The sequence below is a fragment of the Bombyx mori genome, chromosome 7, assembly GCF_030269925.1.
Source record: "Bombyx mori chromosome 7, ASM3026992v2".
In the NCBI taxonomy this organism is placed as follows: domain Eukaryota; kingdom Metazoa; phylum Arthropoda; class Insecta; order Lepidoptera; family Bombycidae; genus Bombyx; species Bombyx mori.
In genome coordinates this window covers 555,935-577,129 of record NC_085113.1, presented here as the reverse complement: position 1 = coordinate 577,129, position 21,195 = coordinate 555,935, and the positions used below count along the sequence as shown (strand labels likewise).

The 21,195-nt window shown below is 39.4% G+C and overlaps 1 protein-coding gene and 1 long non-coding RNA gene across 3 annotated transcripts in view; one reads left to right on the top strand and one right to left on the bottom strand.

Moving 5' to 3' along the window:
• Positions 1-13,633, bottom strand: part of LOC101746792 (homeobox protein Nkx-6.2) — a 79,750-nt gene extending 66,117 nt beyond the window's left edge. For both annotated transcript variants that reach the window (XM_012697596.4, XM_004923260.5), the window contains exon 1: positions 12,883-13,633. In XM_012697596.4, coding sequence (XP_012553050.1) covers positions 12,883-13,192 — 310 coding nt within the window. In that variant the 5' untranslated portion in view covers positions 13,193-13,633. The remainder of the gene's footprint in view (positions 1-12,882) is intronic.
• On the top strand, positions 8,339-16,452 carry LOC134199121 (uncharacterized). The gene is made up of 5 exons (XR_009973474.1): positions 8,339-8,435; positions 9,946-10,069; positions 14,381-14,531; positions 14,654-14,742; positions 16,147-16,452. It is a non-coding gene; the product is annotated as an uncharacterized LOC134199121 (long non-coding RNA).
• The last annotated feature ends 4,743 nt before the right edge of the window (positions 16,453-21,195 follow it).

Below are 21,195 nucleotides of genomic sequence, written 5' to 3'. Positions count from 1 at the left end.
GAAGCAATAACATCGTGTAATAAAAATCAAACCCACAAAATTATAATTTACTGGTTGGAGAATGTCTTTTTGTTGCCGATTTCTGCCGTGAGGTAGTAATGCGTTCCAGTTTGAAGGGTGGGTCAGCCGTTATACTGTAAAAACTGAGACCTTAGAACTAGACTTACAAACTAACTAACTTAGATTCAAGGTGGGTGGTGGCATTTAGGTTGTAGATGGCTCCGGTAACCACTTCACATCAGTTGGGCTGTGAGTTCATCCACCCATCTAAGCAATTAATAATAATAAAAACGTATTAGCTACATCTATGCAACTAAAATTTCAATCTCACATTTTGTTAAATTTCTTCGCGGGGAGACAACCCCGCTGCCCACTTTGTAGAAAGTAGTTATCTTCAGTAATGTACTTATATTAATAACGCGCAGCCAAACTGCATTGGACTCTTTGTAATATTCCTTAAGCAGTATATGTCATAGCATGCGCATTGTAGAGATGATTAAAAGCCTCATTATCATAAAAATGACGACGCGCTGTGGCAAAATGCATTTAAAACATTCGGTAACCATTTAGCACCCGATACGATCTCCTTAAGTTAATAAAAAAGAACATATTTCCAGCTAAATCTTCAAAGAATATCTTCTTTGTTTTCTTATTTCACTAGGTGGTGTCACCATAACCATTTTTTTTATTCAACCAGCCTATTCTATCAGCTGTCGCCTCAACACTCACTCCACTCTCTTTCATATCGTCATTCACACACTCCATCCATGCCTTCTTCGATCGACCTCTTCCCCTACTACTAAATCTCCAAAGAATATAAGTTCAGCTATCTGGTGTAGTGGTAAGTGACATGGTCACTACACAAGGTAGTCGCGGATTCGAATCCCGCCAATGGAAGATATTTATATCATAAATATAAATGTCTTTTCCAGGGTTATGGATGTATATTAAATATATGTATGTGTATAATAAAAATCTCACATTTATTTCCGTTATCTGGTACCTGTAACACAAGTTCTTTACGTTCGTATCACGGGACCAGCTAACGTGGCGTGATTGTTAGTAAATATTTATATTTATTATTATTTATTTATAAGGTCACTTATTTTGAACGAATATAACTTTCATAAACAGAACGATAGTGTAGTTCAAAGTCGGACAATGATGGTCGTCTTCATTTCGGAACACTATCTCTCGCAACTGTAACTCTATAAAAGCATTTTGAAGCCGAGTAAATTTTCATAACTCTCCACCGCCTAGTGGCATATGGGAACAATCGGAAACTGCATACCTACCGGGTGCGGGAAATTTTAATTCCGGTAACATATGCCGCGACCTCCCCTCTGTGGGGACACGGGAGGTAATTATAAAAAGGTTCCACACGGTCGGACGGTATATTACGTTTGCTATCTTTATTGTGCGGACGGCTTCGCAGTTCATTATAGCACAGCATGAGTATCATCTGATGTGAGTTCGAAGTCTCATTTGCATTGTTGACTAGTGCTCACGTCGCGTGTCGCTGTTGAAGACATGCTCCTCAAAGCACTTGTGGATACATTGGGTTTTTGTACAACTTATTCAGAGTAATATTTAACAACCGATTTACACAAAAATCTCAGAGAGAGACAGAGAGAGAGAGAGAGAGAGAGAGTAAATAAATACTCTTTATTGCACAAAACACAATTTACATTCAAAAACAGTCAACAAGCAGTTACATTTGTACAATAGGCCGTCATTTTTTTTTATCCCCCAGATGGGTGGACGAGCTCACAGGCCACCTGGTGTTAAGTGGAGGCCATAGACATCTACAACGTAAATACGCCACCCTTTTTTTTTTTTTTTTTTCTCGGGCCGGGGGCCGAACCTCCTACGAGGTCCCCGCGCCTAGGGGGCGCGCGGGGTATGTGAGACTCAACGATCTGCAGGTGTTGAGAGCAGATCGCGGGCCCAAGGATTTTAGGGCCCACCCACTAAACGACTCCCCTGCACTCTTACACCCGACGTCCGATCTCCGTCCGGGGTCAGAACCCGTTCAGAGTAGGGGGGTTCCCGCGGTCAACACTACAACCAGACACGCGGCGCCACCCCGAGGACGCCCGACCGACGGGTCGTCGAGGCGATAGTCGACGACCAACGACGTCAGTCTCCGCGGTACGGCGGCCCTACCAGGCCGCCCGGGCGGTGCCGCTGGTGTTCCGGGATACCCCGCTGGGCCAGAACCAGCCTGCCGGGTCGGAACGCGATACACCGCCGACCGGGTAAATACGCCACCCACCTTGAGGTATAAGTTCTAAGGTCTCAGTATAGTTACAACGGCTGCCCCACCCTTCGAACCGAAACACATTACTGCTTCACGGCAGAAATAGGCAAGGTGGTAGTACCTACCCGCGCGGACACACCGTCCTATCGCTAAAAGTGATCTCTTCCAGACGACCGTTTAATTTACAGAAATTCAGGAATAGTTAAAGATACAGCATCATCTTAGATGAAAGCTTTGATCGCATTATGTACTGAACGATACAGCTTTGTAATGAGCTTACAAAAGTGTCAGTGGCGTTTACATAAGTACGCCATAAGTAATGAGTACGTAATAAAAACCGGAATGAACGTACATCGAATTGTAATTCTATATTCGTTTGCAATTTCACATTGAGTCGCGGCGCGCGGTCGCACGCGGGGACAATGAACCGAAGCGAACATATTTTTTTAATTACATCCAGAATTTCGTACGTTCTACTCGCTACCAATTTTTTTTTTATTACCCTTGTAGGCAGACGAGCATACGGCCCACCTGATGGTGAGTGGTTACCGTCGCCCATGGACTTCAGCAATGCCAGGGGCAGAGCCAAGGAGCTGCCTACCGCTTAATACTCTCCACAAGCCTCGTTTGAAGAAGGACATGTCATAGCGCTCGGAACACCGTGGAGGGGAGCTCATTCCATAACCGGATGGTACGGGGCAATATAATATATAAGCTCTGGAATTGTTTTCGTATACTCTCGGAATTATATTAGATAACTAGCTTTTGCCCGCGACTTCGTCCGCGTGGAATAGTTACTTTGGCATAACGCTAAATTTTACCTACACTTCATTTACGTAGAAAGTGAAGATATTTTTGAATTATATAATGTTAAGGAGCTATTTAAGCCCTTATTTTGAAACAGTCTTTATTGTGCTCCACTTGTATTGGCCTTATCGTTATGTTATACAGCCTATAGCCTTCCGATGTTATATACTTTCTCAAAAAATGAGCTATCTAATACTGAAATAAGTTTTCAAATCGAACCAGTAGTTCCTGAGATTAGCGCGTTCAAACAAACAAACTCAAACAACTTTATAATATATAACAGGCTCCGCAGTGTAACCTGGGTCCGTGAATAGATTGAACAATGAGGTTTAAGCTACCCAAAGGAAAGCTAAAATAGTCAGTGCCAATGTTTTTTGGAAAACTGTACGGTGTGTACGAATTAAGATTTCGACCCTTTTTTTTTTTTTTTTGGTCTGGCGGAAATCGCCGGACTTCCGCCCTTTTCTGGGGATACTGGGCGGGGTATGTCAGAGTCGAACTGACTAAAACCTCCTGTCGCTCAACAACCAACGTCCAAACCTCGCATGAGACAGAACTCATGACAAGGCAAAGGGGGAAAGTGAAGCGTTTAGTGCGGAGCACATCTCTCCCATCACCCTCCCCCTCGGGACGCTGGACTGGCGGTCGTCGGCGCCACGACCACCAGCCCTCTCGGTCGGCAGAAAGATTTCGACCCTAGGAATTAAAATTTCATCCCCACGAGACGACAGACAGTGAGCTCTCACACGACGCTTGAACATTATTAGTTTATGAGAGATGAACATTACATCTGGTCTTTGTACACAAAGGCATCGTAAAGTGAATTCAAACGTGAAATAAAATAAAACATTGAAGCGACACAAATTCCAAAAAAAAAAGTGTGTGTGTCCGCTCCGACGCACGACTGGAGTTTACTGGATATAAAAAATTAAACGAAACAATACGAGAAATAGTTCTATATTACGACAACACGATACACTACAGATTATTAACAAATTAACGAGACACAAAACAAACGACTAACAAATATATGAAAATACAATAATGAGAGAAACGCGCGATCAGTACGAGGCTTTGTGGCGGACTGCCGGCGCAGCAGCCCGGCGTCACCTGCGATAACGCATTTCGTGTGACATGCGCAATCAGGCGCATAACGCATTTCGTGTGACATGCTAGTACGATTTTGGTCCCCATAATTTTCATACCCCGGGCCTATATATGTAAATCGATTCTAAAGGAGTAAACTCCAATAAATAGGTGAGTTAAATTTAAACGGCAAAAGTAAATTATCTGTGTAATCTGACCAAACGACTACTATAAAATTATTCCGTTTTTTCACTAAAAAATATTTAATTTCCGTTGAAAAAAAACACGCAATTAAATAAAAATGTCTACAGACAATCCACAAAAACATTGACATTCTAAAGCCTGTTAATTCGTACTCTATTCTCATTAACCGCATTAGATATGTAATGAAAAAAAAAACAGATTAAACTTTCTGTCCTAAGCGAAATCGTTACGGGCTGTTAGTGATTTTAATAAAGGCGCATTATCCGGCTAATATATGAAAAAAGATATGATAACATAATACTTTCCTATCTAAACATAATAATATGCATTAACAGAGAGTGTAATTAAGAGAGACTCAACACACGCACGCGCATGGAACGCGCCCAAAAAAAAAATTAATTCGTCCACAAATATTTGTTATAAATACTAATAAAATTGTAACGAGGTTATCTGACATGTAATATAGATAAAAACTTATTAAATTATACTGGAAAAAAAATGTATTTCACATTTATCACATTTATTATCTGTGCTTTATTTAGTGATGTCATTTTACGCGCGCTTAGAAAACATGATCGCCTTTATTTTGATCATGTAATGCTTTTTAGCTATCCTTAACAAAACATGTTTTTTTCGTGAACGTAAAATTTAAAACTATATATGTTTGTAATGAATCCTTTGGAGGGTCTTCGATCACTCAATTAAGAAAAAAAAAATATCCTCACCTAAATAATCTGTAGGTTAGAGTGTGGTATTCGTACGATGGTAAAGCGTAATAGTCAATAAGATTGTATTTTTATTTAATAAAAAAAATATAATAATGAATGTAATAAGGCCTTTAATATAGTAAGTAAGCTTTTACATTAAAATTCCACTGTACGTATCAATCAATGTCTTTATATAGTTCTTTTGCGCCTGAGTCTAGACATTTAGAAGTTCGATGACATTGGTATTTCAATTAAAAATATAATCAAGTTTGCATTCTTATTATTTCAGTGCCTCATTTAAATATATAAATTAAATAATTATATTGCTTTTTGCTATAATAGACAAATAATTATTGATTCGTCAAAGCCTGAATTTTCATGCGAATGCTATTCAAATGTTTACTGGACTATAAACAGATAGTTATTGGTTTTTTCATGTTACGAACAGCGACCAGTCCGTGACCCGTTTGCTCTGAGCAATTGTTTGAGATGATCCCATCATATCGTTTTTACCATCGCACCGCCCGCCACCGTAGTAGAGTTCATCTATACTACTTGAAGCCACTCCGTTCATCCACAGTGCGTTTCCAGAGATCTTTTTTGCCACGTACCATCCGGCTATGGAATGAGCTCCCCTCCACGGTGTTTCCCGAGCGCTATGACATGTCCTTCTTCAAACGAGGCTTGTGGAGAGCACTTGACGGTAGGTAGTGGCTTGGCTCTGCCCCTGGCATTGCTGCAGTACATGGGCGACAATAACCACTCATAATCAGGTGCCGTATGCTCGTCTGCCTACAAGAGCAAAAAATAATAATAAGTACGAAGTTCGCACCCTGGTCCGTATACCTTGAGGGATTGTTCTTCCCTATGGATCTCTACTGTAGGGATTTAAAAAAATAGCTGAATATCAGCGATTTCCTTGATGAGCATACAAAAACATTGCGACTAGTGGAGACGGTGTTTTCATAAATCACAAAATGACAGTCATTCTCAACCTTACTCGGTTGACTTTCGGTCAGTTTCTTCAAAGCGTACTTAGACGTATTTACGGTTCGATTCTTTATTTTTCAATCCGAATGACGTTGGTTAAACATCGCACTGTTTATACACCTCGATTATCGATATTCGCCAAACCTTACGTGTCTAGAGCCACACTGATTTGATATAAGATAAAATATATGTAAATGTACATGGATTTTACATAACAAGTCTAGTAGACAAGGTATCCACAAATCGTTTTGGTCTTGAAATAGCTGTGCTGGAATCTACTGAACTGGACGACGACAGTATGCAGTATTGCCAATGTGGTGAACTTACATTTTATGACATTAGCATGGCCCGCCATCGAACGTAAGTAAGGATCACCTGAAGAGTGGTATTAGTATTATATTTCAGTTGCACGAAATTAATATTAACACAACGATGCGTATCCCTTTGCTTAGCAATTGAACACGATTGCGTTTCTCCGTAAGATACCAGTGCACACATCCTGCTGATGGTGTGACATCATGAGCAATGATGTAATCTACCCAAAGCCTCCACGAAGTATACTATGTTGTATCAGAGGTGCTATACAACCTCTGATTATTTTTGAACTGAATGAAGGAGCATTTACTGGTGGTAGGATGTCTTGCGAGTCCGCAAGGGTAGGTACCACCACCCTGCCTATTTTTGCCGGGAAGCAGTAATGCGTTTCGGTATGAAGGGTGAGGCAGCCGTTGTAAGTATACTGACACCTTAGAAGGTAGATGGTGCATTTTCGTTGTAGATGTGTGTGGGCTCCGGTAACCACTTAACACCAGGTGGAATGTGAGCTCGTTCACCCATCTAAGCAATAAAAAAAAAAATTCCACTTTCAAGATAAAAATGATTCTTAAGAGCTACTTGTCGGCATATGTCGGTTCACACAAAATCTAATTAACTATATTGAGCAACGCGACCGCGACTATCTCAAGCACCGCGGCTAACCTGCCACACGTAATCGGTTTCATTACCAACCATACATTATTAGCGCTCTCGATAACATTATCACTGTAATATAGAGATATATCCCATACAGTGCGATCAACGTTTGAAGTACATATGCTAAGTATTTTTTGACTGACATAATTTTAGGATAGCGCCCGTTCAAGACATATTTAATGAGGAACTGAGCGCGTTATGCTCTTCTTATAAACTTATTATTGGTACAATTAATTTAAACTATATGTTTAATATCATCTTCTTTTTTCTATAATAAAAATGAATTGCTGTTCGTTAGTCTCGCTAAAACTCGAGAACGGCTTGACCGATTTGGCTAATTTTGGTCTTGAATTATTTGTGGAAATCCAGAGAAGGTTTAAAAGGTAGATAAATTTGAAAATGCCCGGAATTAATTAAAAATAACAATTTTGTTTTCCTTTGATGTCCCCCCCATCGGACGGATTCCTTTTGTTTGTTTTAAGTTTATTTTACACAAAAGTTTTAGACTTTAGGTCTTTTGTTTATCGATGAAGGCACTACGAAGTCTGCTGGGTCGGCTAGCATATAATTATAGTGCCCTGACTAATTCTGGTTTTAATGAATGTTAGAGTAACTTAATAGCAACCAAAGATTTGGTTATATGATTGGTTGATTGGTTTGGCATAGTGTGGAAATCAGAGAAGTATTTCACGATCTTTGACGCTAGTTACAGACACTACTATTGTACGAGCTGTTCCCACAATTTTCACTTTTAATGGGTTCCCGATATTTCGGTGCGTTGCAAGCCAATGATCCCGGGCATGGGTGAACTGACGATCACGGGCAGTATGTTAGGAACAAACTAATCAGTCTACCTTAAATTACGGCTACTTTATATTTTTTTAGTCTTTTTTTAAATAATAAATAATAGTAGGTATTCATGATGTAGATAACTGCGAAAGTTCAAACTATTTTTAATAGTGAATTTGTAGGAAATACCTTAAATTGAGAATTTGATCTCATGCTTCGAGGCGATTCGAGTTATCTCTACGATATTTATCTAATTTTCCTAAGTTTGCAGTGAAATCTATATATTAATACGTGAAGTAAAAACTTTGTACCCGTTTTTACGAAAATTGCGCGGACGGATGATTATGAAATTTCTGACACTTATAAAGAATATAGAGAAGGAGTGCAGAATGCTAATATTTTTTTAAATTATGCATAAGAAATTCATTAAATCAATAATAAAAAAAACATTACAGACACCACCATGTATTTGACACATCACATACACATAAATAAACTCTTTGTTTATTGTCAATAGTCAAACCTTTGTTGTTGTATAAAGTCTGTGGTCAAATTGAAAATAGACTAATATTGTTTGTCTTTAATATTATTTATCAACAGTGTAGTTTTGGCGAAATCAGGTATAAATTAGATTTTATTATAGAAGTATAATAGTGTTTGACAATAGAACTTTAATAATATTTACACTTATAATTTCAATTAATTATAGTCGAATTTCGACTACTGTGGGACTACTAGTAGTAATAGTTATTACGAGACACAAAAAAAAACCGCAGACCGTACCACATCGATTCGCTTGTAAATAAAAAGCAAGCATCTAAGCAAAACTGTAGGAATTTACCGCAAATGTATCCCTCGGTGCGCAATCTGAGGCCTCAAGTGTCAATAAATACATGTATCGTGCCGTTACGGGCGATATCTCGCACGCGGCGCGCCGGAACGCGCGTATTATCGCCACGGAACTGCCGCATCGACAAATTTCTTCATTCCGCCTACACTCTTGAACGAGCCTCCGTTTGAATAACAAACATTCATTGTAGACTGCGTCTGTGTCGCGCGTTTTGCTCATTATCGTATTGTTTTCCTCAAATATGTTTAAAGTCAGAGTTGTTTCTCTATTCCTTGTTCACGTAAAATTCGTTCATGCATGGTTTTAAGAAGAATTGAAGAAAGTATGATGGCGTACGCGTCGATTACAATTGGGAGAATGGTTACTAACTTCGATTACTACCTCATCCGATACGGTTACAATTTCAAATCGAAAGGAAACAATATTTGTTAGGTATATGATAAAACGGAAAATCCAGACACGGTTTTTTTTTGTGAGATTGGCTACAGCAAAACTTGATTTGGATCCACAAGATAAAACAATAGATAATTGCTTTTATAAAATTTAATGACTTTTGTGTGTTTGTTTGTGCATGTGTCATGCGTTTGCAGTGCCATTTAGTGGGATATATTGTCCAGTAGCTAGTGGTAATTTAAGGAAGGCTACTAGTAAATATACTACGGTGAAGTAACCATCACGGAAAAGTGTGGTGCGCAGTTTTCCTGGTGTAATAAAGTTGAACACGTAAAATTGACCATTTCGTTGATAAATGATATAAACATTGATACGTCATCAACTAATGTCAGTTGATATATAATTTATAAACGGCTTAGATGTAATTATAACACATTATTGAATGTCAAATCTTCTCCACAAATTTCAAAAAGAGTCTTGAGAAGTCCTGTCTGCACAAACGCGGCACTTTTGTCTGCTTATATACCTATAGTTCTTTTTATACCCCTTTTTAAAATAATAATAAAATAATAATAATAATAAATATTTACTAACAATCACGCCACGTTAACTGGTCCCGTGGTAAGTTCGTAAAGAACTTGTGTTACAGGTACCAGATAACGGAAATAAATGTAAGATTTTTATTATACACATACACATATTTAATATACATCCATAACCCTGGAAAAGACATTTTATATTTATCATACAAATATCTTCGCTTGGCGGGATTCGAACCCGCGACCCCCTTTTGTAGTGACCATGTCACTTACCACTACACCAGACGGCCGTTGCCGTCTGGTGTAGTGGTAAAGCCTATTCAATTAGAAAATGTTATGTATTTTAAGCTCGAGAATCACTTGAAGATAGTGTATACTTAGCGTGAGGAATCGGGAGGGTCGTGAAGCAACAACTGAGGACTGGAATTTGTTATTGAGGCGAGAAGATTCTTAAAAGAGCTACTTATATCATGTAAGCGAGTTGTTCTTGTAACTCTTTTGTTGTTAAGTAGAAATGAGTTTGAAAGAAAAGCGACCTAAACTTATCAAATTGGAAGTTATGACTATGCAGGACCGGCTTGAAGGCAGGGTAGGAAAGGAAGCTACTGGGCTGGACACCTCAGATTACCGACGCCACTTCTCCGAGCAGCTAGCTAACTGGAAAAGCTGAGACAGTTCTAAAACTCCTTTTATACCTTATTTACGAAGAGAACATAATTTATCATTGCCAATTTGGTGCTCTGTGCTGTTTCTGCTTAGGTACTGGTGGTAGGATCTCTTGTTAGTCCACACGGGTAGATACCACCACACTGCCTATTTCTGCCGTGAAGCAGTAATGCGTTTCGGTTTGAAGGGTGGGGCAGCCGTTGTAACTATACTGAGACCTTAGGACTCATATGTCAGGTGGGTGGCGACATTTATGTTTTAGATGTCTATAGGCTCCGGTAACACCAGATGAGCTATAAGCTCGTTCACTAGCTTAAACAATAAAAAAAAGTATTTATTTCTCCTAAGTAGTTTTACTAATTGTAGCCTTATAATTGTATTGTGTTGTTGTAATAATTGTTGCATCATCAACAACGACTGGTATTGTTTATAACGTGAAATCTCCACCACTTAACACCAGGAGGGCCGTGAGCTCGTCCACCGATCTATGCAATAAAAATAAAAAGTTTTCTGCATAAACAAATATTAAATAATGTTTGTCGTTAACCGCATCTTTCGGCGGCTGGACTTTAGTTCCAAAGAATGATAAATTTATAAATCCACTAGCTTTTGCCCGCTACTTCATCCGCGTGGAATAGTTTACAAATAATGCTTTATTTTAGAACAAATTTGGTTAGCATAAAAACGTTATAGTGAGCCAACCTTAACATATAGACATATGTTGTCGCGGACTTTTTTTTTAGATCTTTTAAAGGGGAACAATTCTGTCATACATTATTTTAGCGAAACTTTAACCGTTTCCGCAGCGCATGCAGCGGAAGCTCTGAAAAGGTAAAAATAAACCCGATTTTGAAACATTCTTTATTGGTTCTCCGCTTGCATTAGTCTTAGCGTGATGTTATATAGCCTATAGCCTTCCTCGATAAATGAACTATCTAACACTGAAATAATTATTCAAATCGAACCAGTAGTTCCTAAGTTTAGCGCGTTCAAACAAACAAACAAACTCTTCAGCTTTATAATATTAGTATAGAATATAGATAATCAACTATCCGAAAAGAGAACGCTGATATATTAATACGCTTTTTACTGGTGGTAGAACCTCTTGTGAGTCCGCACGGCTAGGTACCACCACCCTGCCTATTTCTGCCGTGAAGCAGTAATGCGTTTCGGTTTGAAGGGCGGAGCAGCCGCTGTAACTATACTTGAGACCTTAGAACTTATATTTCAAGGGGGGTGGCGCATTTACGCTGTGGATGTCTATGGGCCAGTAACCACTTAACACCAGGTGGGCTGTGAGCTCATCCACCCATCTAAGCAATAAAAAAATAAAAAGTAAAAACGCTTTTTTTTAACATTATTATATTCGTCGGGTAAACTAGATAAGTAAGTGTACCCCGGTACGCCGGGTACTTCGCATCAAGAAGGTACGCCGGCGGGAGCGCGCCCGACGGACAGATATCCAACGACCAACGCCAACGACACTATTGTTTATATACCTATATTATTATGTAACAAGTGTAATAAGTACACAAATACGAACTAGAAGAAAGCTACTAACTAGATATTGCCTTGTAATTAACTATACTTTGATATAAATGCTATAAATAGATGTGATGGTTTCAAGTTTATGTCCTAGCTTAATAACGGTATTTTTTTTTAAACTTAATCCTTAGTTTATCAAAAGATCAATTTATTTTTAAATAATTTCAATAGATAACAGAATGTAATATTAATTATTATTATTAATAAAACATATTAATTTTTATATTATTAATTAAAATTTTAAAAAATTTAACTCAATTTGACTGTATTGTATATTTAGCACGGCGACCGAGTTCACTTTATGGATTCATTGGATGTTTAAAATTCAATTGTAGAATCATTTATTTCATAAAACCTTTCACAAAAACATGTAAACAATCATATACTATGTACATATATTTGAATACATTACATTCGTTTAGATTTGTAATAGGAGGAGATAAACAGATTTTTAATGGCCCTAAGCCTAGTCACACCGCACATCTGACGTTAAGCGAATACCGGAGTCTATAGAGATAACAATGTTAATGCCACCACTGACACTGAGACATAGTAAAAGCTTTAATTGTATTGTAATACTGCAACCTACCTTTTTAACTGCCACAAGGCTTGACTACTTCGCGGCAGAAATAGGTAGGGTGATGAGATCTACCCTTAAGGGTTCGAAATACGCTCTATTTTTTATTTTTATTTATTACATTATTAGGTTCGAATATAACATTAGAAAGAAAAACGATGTATGGTTTATTCGTGTCAACTTTGACGCTTTATGTAGTAAGCTATGTCCGCTGCTCTTAAACAAGCTTCTGACATTCATTTACAAATCTATAAGACAAACAAACACACAATATTTGTAATGCGTTGATGTCTTTTATAAAGAATCAATTGACGAGCGTTTGTCGTCTCGCAAGTGTCGTGTTAACAAACAGACAACAACAACGATAGCGGACAGTGAAGTGGAAGTTACATGGCGCCGATTTATGAAGAATACTAAAATATAAAAAAACATTTGATGGCGGTACGTTTTCAGACGGTTTGAGAGTGACGTGCCGAACGATCTCTATCAGTACTCACTCGACTGCAGCCTGTCTCTCCACGCGATGGGGTTGGACACCAGCCCTTGGAAGCCGGGCCAGTACAGAGGCTTGTGTTGCAGGTAATGCGCCATCCCCGCCGCCGCAGCCGCCAGCGACAGCCGCGGCGTCAGCAACCCCGCGCCCACGCTCGCGCCCACCGCCGGCCGCGACAGGATGTGGTCGATGCCGTGAGGGTTCGGAGCCGGCGGGGCGGCCTCCGCCAACGAGCTCAGCGCCGCCAGAGGAGCCCCGAAGCCGTTCTCCAGCGAGTTCCGCGACATGGGCGGCGAGCCACGTAGTTCCGACATGTCCACAAGCACAACTCGACCGCGTTACATGCAGTACATCGCGGCACGTCTACCCGCGCCCGCGTCCCGACACCAAATGAAAAGAAACCCTCGAACAAACAAAAAGACCGCTTCAATTGAGAACGCCCAGTCAATCTAAACCTTATATCTGCGACGCCCCTTAGCGGCGTGGCGCGTTTTAAATATATCCGTCCCGCTTCTAACGGAGCAGGTGCGATAGAGACGGCGCGCTCCTGGTGTTAACACGACAGCGTAGATTTAACGAATAGGTATTTAATAGCGTTTCTTGTCTCTTTATAATTAAGTCGGGTGCAGTTTTTGCGGTGTTCCCCCCCTCCGGCCGTGAGCTGCCCCGCCCCCTCTCTCGTCTGCGCTAAAAACTATTGTTCGAGTAATAATATGAATGACGTTATAAGTGAAAATAATTGATGTACTCTTTTTGAAAACTGTTTTGTTGGTTAAAAATTCTATTGTTAAGCATTTTTAGGGTGGAAGTAAAAGAGATTGAAAAGCGTTCAATTTGTTTATTCTTAATATAATTGCTAGCCGACTTAACCTAATAGGTGTATGGCTCTAATAAAGATTAAAAATATATATATAATTGCTAGATGTATAGTGCATTTTTTTCGATTTTAATAGAATTTGAGATTAACATAATATATAGAATTCCATGATTATTTTTTTCGAATCCATGACAAATATAACTAAAATCAATTCGCATAGAGCTTAAATTACAGAAGTAATTTCAAAAATATAAAATAGACCATTTGTTTTTTTTTAACAAGTAAAACTTCGTTGAAATAGAAATCGATTTTACTATCGAACAGAATACGCGAGTCCCCAACACTATTAACAAATCACAATAGCTCTACTTCCGGTACATTATTGTATGAGAACATAATTTATTACCATATTATTACTGCAAATATTGATTGTGAATATACTTCAGCTATTTTTCATATAGAAAATTGTGATAGAATAGGTAGAGACATTAGTAGAGTTCTATATATTAAAATATCATATATAATTAGAAATGGTAAAACATGCGTTTTGATTTAGTATATCAGTAGGCCTTATGATGGAGTACTTAGAGTGATTATTGTTTGTAAATTGCGTTTCAATTAGGACTTACGCTCTACATCTCTACAATGTATCGGTTTTTTTTATTATTACTAAATTATGTTTAAGATTTCTTGAGATGGGCCGACAAGAACTGGCTTACGATTGATTAGTTTAGAGACTATTTTTTTGGAGAGGGGCCGGCCGGTCTTACCAAGCAGACCGCAGTATTGTTTTGCAGCAAAAATACCAGATGGTCGAGTGTGCTTCACAGAGACTAGTACGTATCTTATTTAATCATATTTTTGTAAACCTTAGTTGATATGTTTATTAATAATCGCCCACTTATTGTGTTGTTCTGCAGAAACTGTTTTTTAATATGAAAATATTTGTATTTTTTAGGAGCAGCTTTAATGTCAGAGAAAAGATTTTTCGGAAAATTTAAGTGGAAAATTACTCACTTAGCATATATTATATAGAGAGCTTGGTTGGTAAGCGTTAATAAGCATTCTCCTTGTAGCCCTGACTTTGAGCCCTCTGACTTTCGTCTCTTTCAGCTTCAGAATTATTCATTGGGATGCGATAGGCAGCGCTTGGCTCTGCCCCTGGCATTGCTGAAGTCCATGGGCGACCGTAACCACTCACCATCAGGTGGGCCGTACGATCGTCTGCCTACAAGAGAAAAAAAAGCGTTAATAAGCATTTTCCATGTAGCCTTGACTTTGAGCCCTCTGACTTTCGTCTCGTTCAGATTCAAAACTCTTCAGGTAGAGTTGGATTGATATCAAGAGAGGATTGTCAAACTACTTGTCACAGTCTTTCGATCCGAAGTCTCAAAATTTGTACAGTGATAGAGTTATGTCACTGCCCAAAAAAATGGATATATGAATACCAAATGGCACATTCTCTGACCAAATGTAAAAAACATAAATAATGAGATAACAGCGCGAAATTATTGTGACCTGCGGGATAAGACTTCTGGTGCATTCGTATCTAGCGATGCACTGGTGTTCGAATCCCACAGGCGGTACCGTTTTTTCTAATGAAATATGTACTGAACAAATGTTCACGATTGCCTTCCACGGTGAAGGAATAACATCGTGTAATAAAAATCAAACGTCGGCATTAACATTGTTGATATCTATGGTATCCGGTGAATATTTAAGACGAAGCGAGCCGTGAGCTAGTCCAATCTTAGTAGTAATAAAAACATTTAAAAAAATGAACCTGTGCGTATAGATATCACTCTACTGCGTGCTTCTTCCGCGAAGCAACCTCGCATCAAAGCCTGAACGATGTCTCAGCCGTTGTATAGTCTGGTTTCAATATGCATTCCGGTCACCGTCCACGTCGAACCCGTCGTTTGCGACGAAGGGCTCGATGAGCGAATTAACCCACAGACACAGCCCACTGAGTTTCTCGCCGCATCTTCTCAGTGGGTCGCGTTTCCGTAACGGTGGTAGATTCTGCGACGCACTGCTATTGCTAGGGTTAGTGTTTGCATCACTCCGGTTTACGCCCCGTGAGCTCACCAGCTAGTTAAGGTTACGCTGAAATAGCTTAGGTAGGAAAAAAATGCATACTTTTTAATGCAGCATCGATTTCTGCTCTAAAAATCGATTAACTATCGGGACTAATCGATTGCAAGCCTTCCCATCTGCACAGCGCGGTCTGAACATCATTCGTAACTCAATAATTTATGTGACAAATACAATAATAATTGACAGAGCCGCACAAAGCGCGAAGGGAAGACGTATTTGCCAATGCAATAACATCAATAACGATTGTGGAATTAATTGAAAGTTTTGCCATGCCATTAACAGCGCTAGTGTAGTGTGAACATGATTTAACCGTTGTCACGTGTTAGTTGAGATTTAAAGTCTCTTGTTGGACAGGCGCGATCACAGTTCCAAATCGACCTCACGTCTCAAGGTGGTTGCATTCAATGGGCTCCGGTAGCTGCCAACATTGAGGGCTCGTCTGAACAACTAGGTACATCAGTACAAAACATTGGATTAAAGGTAGGTAGGACCTTAGGTCTCAATAAATCAATTAATGTATGTTCAAATTATGTTTCTTTATTGCATTTTAAATTATAATTATGTTGTCAATTAAGCTATATCTCTATTTATTTGTATAGGAGAATATTGTAATTAATTTTTAATTATTTTTGTATGGAATAAAGAAAGTTTTATTATTATTATTATGTTTTTTACTTCTTTTTTTCTCAGCAGACGCTTGTAAGTATTCATTATTTACGGGCCTTAGCCAAGTAAATAATAAGGAAAAAATATTTTTAATGTCCGTTGGTTGAGTTTTCTTCTATTTCTAAAAACTTACGAACTTTTCTTTTTTTTCCCTTCCTATGCTGATAGCCTTGAGAGGTTCAGCTTCACCCTAACGTTTGTAGGTGAGCTCACGGGGCTCAACCGGAGAGTTGCTAACACTGACCCTAGCAAGAGCAGTGCTTCGCAGAATCTACCACCGGATCGGAAACGGGACCCACTGAGAAGATCCGGCGAGAAACTCAGTGGGCTGTGTCTATGGGTTAATTCGCTCGTCGAGCCCTTCGTCGCAAGCGACGGGTTCGACGAGGATGGTGACCGGTGCTTGTGGTGCCTAAAAGCACCGTTAATGGATCAAGAGAATCCGTAATGACGTGCTTTGGGCGACGTCGACGGTTTACCATTCGGTCTACTGGGTGGGGTATGTAGTTTCCAGCGGCCACGATGAGAGGGTTCTCATGTCGTGGGTTACAAACAGTTCTACATGTGTTTAATATAGCAACTTTTTGTAGTTGCATGAAAGTGTTGGGTTTCAGATTTATTAACTTCAGGCTGTGGCGGAGGTGCTTAGGGACAACGCCTGTGGTGGAAATGTCACTGACATGTCCTTCTTTAAACGAGGCTTGTGGAGTATATTAAACGGTAGGCAGCGGCTTGGCATTGCTGACGTCCATGAGCGACGGTATCCACCATCAGGTGGGCCGTATGCTCGTCTGCCTATACGGCAAAAAAAAAAGACTATTGAGACTATGTAAAGTTTATTATTATTATTAATATTTTATTATTAAGGTCCTTATTCCTACCTATTCTAGTAACCTCGAGGAGTTATTCTAGATTCACCGAGCTAGTAGGTGAGCTCACGGGGCTCAAGCCGGGAGCGTTGCTAGCACTGGCCCTAGCAAAAGCAGTGCTTCGCAGAATCCACCACCGGATCGGAAACGCGACCCACTGAGAAGATCCGGCGAGAAACTCAGTGGGCTGTGTCTATGGGTTCATTTACTCGTTGAGCCCTTCGTCGCAAGCGACGGGTTCAGCGAGGACGGTGACTGGTGCTTGAGGTACCTAAAACCACCATTAATGGATCGGGAGAATCCGTAATGACGTGTTAAGGGCGCCGTCTTCATTAACCCTTCAATGAGTACTGTACTAATTATTCATGTACTGACTATTATAAAAAATAATTAAGAATTTATAAATATAGAAAACAATAAAAGAAAATTAAAATAAATATAAAATACTATTACAGTGAAATGATAATAACAATTTTGTGAGATAAAAACGCTCAATTTTCAAATCGTTAAAAAACTTCCGTAACTAACAGTGCCCGTCGCATCGACCGCAACTTGAAAGCACCCCTTTGAAAAGCTCCCTAATTTGTACCCATTAACTTTACATTAAACCACACCCCTATAAATATGGCGGTACTTTAAAAAGAATGGTTTTAAAAATAAATACTTTTATTATCGTGGAGCTTAAATGTTTAGTCACAGAGTTAATTCGTTTTAGAAGGTTTTATAAACAAAATGTCACTTAAATTCACACAAAATAAAAGAAATAGATCAGGAATGTCAAATATTCACAAATATGTTGATTCGAAGAGGGAACCTGGATCCTGTGAATCGCCACACACTGACCACTAGACCAACGAGTCGATCAAAGAATTTTTAATTACATTTGGCCAGCTTTTATTATTAACTGACCTCGTTAACTTGAAAAATTTTTTTTTTTTTTGCTTAGGTGAGTGGACGAGCTCACAGCCCACCTCATGTTAAGTGGTTACTGGAGCCCATAGACATCTACAAATGTACAACGTAAATCAAGAGGTCCTACCACCAGTGATTACGCAAATTATAATTTTGCGGGTTTGATTTTTATTACACTATGTTATTCCTTCACCGTGGAAGTCAATCGTGAACGTTTGTTGAGTACGTATTTCATTAGAAAAATTGGTACCCGCCTGCGGGATTCGAACACCGGTGCATCGCTACACACGAATGCACCGGACATTTCAAACTACTTTTGTTGTTATAAGTACAAATATTATCATAATGTGTGCTCAAAGTTCACTTGATTGATGTTAGTGGATACAGGAGTAATTAGACAATATCCACGATACCGAAAGTTGTTTCGGTCAATGGAAAGGTTTTCTAACTAACAGGAGAACCGAGACGATTGTTTTGACCACAGCTAATGTCTGCGTGAAATATGTTCTCTATTCCGGGCACCAGAAACCCGAAAAAAATCCTTTGAATGTCGCAGGTTTACATTACGATATGTTAGCCATAGCCGTTTTGTGACTCCAAGCCCGTATAAAATATATATGCATGTATCTTCTGAAAAATAGCCCAACAGAATATGGTTAGTAAAGACAGATAGATACTGGAACTCATGTTACGGAATTGTTATGCAAACTTCGAATGAAACGACTAACCGCAAGATCCTCATCATCACTCCGTGTGACGTCTTTGAAGGCCAAATGCCCTAAACACGTCATTACGGATCCTTCCGATCTATTAACGGTGCTTTTAGGTACCTCAAGCACCGGCCACCGTCCACGCCAAATGCGTCGCTTGTGACGAAGGGCTCGACGAGTAAATTAATCCATAGACACAGCCCACTGAGTTTCTCGCCGGATCTTCTCAGTGGGTCGCGTTTCCGATCCGGTGGTAGATTCTGCGAAGCACTGCTCTTGCTAGGGCCAGTGTTGGCAACACTTCCGGCTTGAGTCCCGTGAGCTCGCCTACACGTCAAGGAGAAGCTGAAATAACCTCTCAAGTCTATCAGCATAGGTAGGAAAAAAAATAGAAGGCCATATAGTCGAGGAACCAACTATTAATCACACAATAATATGTGTGTCATATGCCATCTTAAGTATGGTATTTAGTTTGACAGAAAAAAATGTAAGAATTCTTGGATTGCATTTATAGGTTTGAGACTTAATTAATTAAAATGCAACAATAACAATAGTGGGAGATCGTTTTAATTGATTTAAAGTACCGCATAACTCTTTTTATTAGTGTCAGTTGCCTATTATATCATTGCCAGTGCTCTTACTGTCACAGCTCACAAAAAAAAAAATATAAATCTAAAATTGAACAACAACAAATCGAGAAAATTATCGCAAAATTAAATCTAACTTTTATTGTTGCGAACACGTACTGGCATCAAACGCGTTTAACAATAAGTCAAATCTGTAAATAACGTTAAAATAAGTCCTTTGTTGGAGAGACCGGATGCATCATAATACCCGCTCGGAACCGGTGAGGTGCTGCGTGAGTGATAGCGGGGATCCAAGTGGTTTCATGAGCGATTTACGTTTACCCGTACCACTTTTTACCTTAATACTAGCTGACCCGGCTGACATCGTAGTGCCTCAATCGATAAATAAAATACCTAAGCTTTTGTATAAAATAAACTTTAAACAAACATAAGGAATCCGTCCGACGGGGGACACATCAAAGGAAAAACAATATTGTTACTTTTGTTTCATTCCGAGCATTTTCATATTTATCTACCTTTTAAACCTTCTCTGGACTTCCACAAATAAATCAAGACCAAAATTTGCCAAATCGAACCAGCCGTTCTCGAGTTTTAGCGAGACTAACGAACAGCAATTCATTTTTATATATATAGATGGAAAATAGATTATTTAACTCATTTCTACAAAACCGCAGGACACGATAAACCTCTTATAGTGGCCGCTGCTAATTACTTATCCGACCCAGGCGACGGGGCAAAGCAAAGCCGCCGTCGCCCGAAATATGTCTCGTCAGATTCCCCTAATTCACTATCGGGGCTTTTAGGTCTCTCAAGCACCGATTAATTTTTTCGTCCAACTCGCCGATTTCAACGAGCGAACTAACCCATAGACACAGTCCACAGAGTTTCTCGCCGGACCTAGGTACGCACTAGATAGAATGCCGTTGGTATTCTGCGAAGCATTGCTCTTGTTAGCAAATTCTTTCAGGTTTAGCCTGTGAGCTCACCTACCCTACCGGCCGTGTCTGGAATACCCTCTTACTTTACCAGCGATTAAATGGGGGAAAAATTTAATCAACTTAAAAACTACTTTAATATACTCATAAGGTAACATGTATTTAAAATAGCTACTGCCGAGATCAGAGCATCTGTTCAGCTATTCCTGAGAGGTTACGAAACAGTAGAGAATGTAGCCATCTTTAGCTACGGTTGCATCAATTCAAAAAGTCATCTGACCCTCATCCCTAGTTTCACTGATAGAATGATATGTCCGAACAGATAAGCTTTTTTTTATTGCTTAAATGGGTGGACGAGCTCATAGCCCACCTGGTGTTGAGCGGTTACTGGAGCCCATAGAGTTCTACAATGTAAATTTCACCTGCTTTACGATATGAGTGCTAAGGTCTCAGTGTTTATAGTACAACGACTGCCCCACCCTTAAAACCGAAACGCATTTCTGCTTCACGGCAGACTTTTGCGGACTCACAAGAGGTCCTTCCACCAGTAAAGCTGCTTGCTTATTTCCACTATGAAATATGAAGTGATGTCAATGGAATAAGGTAAGTATTTAATACGGATAATTACATTTAATAATCTCTTAAACTAGTAAGCGTCAGTACGGCCACACCCTTTTCCGGCACAAAGCCGCTTCCCTCGTCCGTCGCCATTCATCCCCGCTTC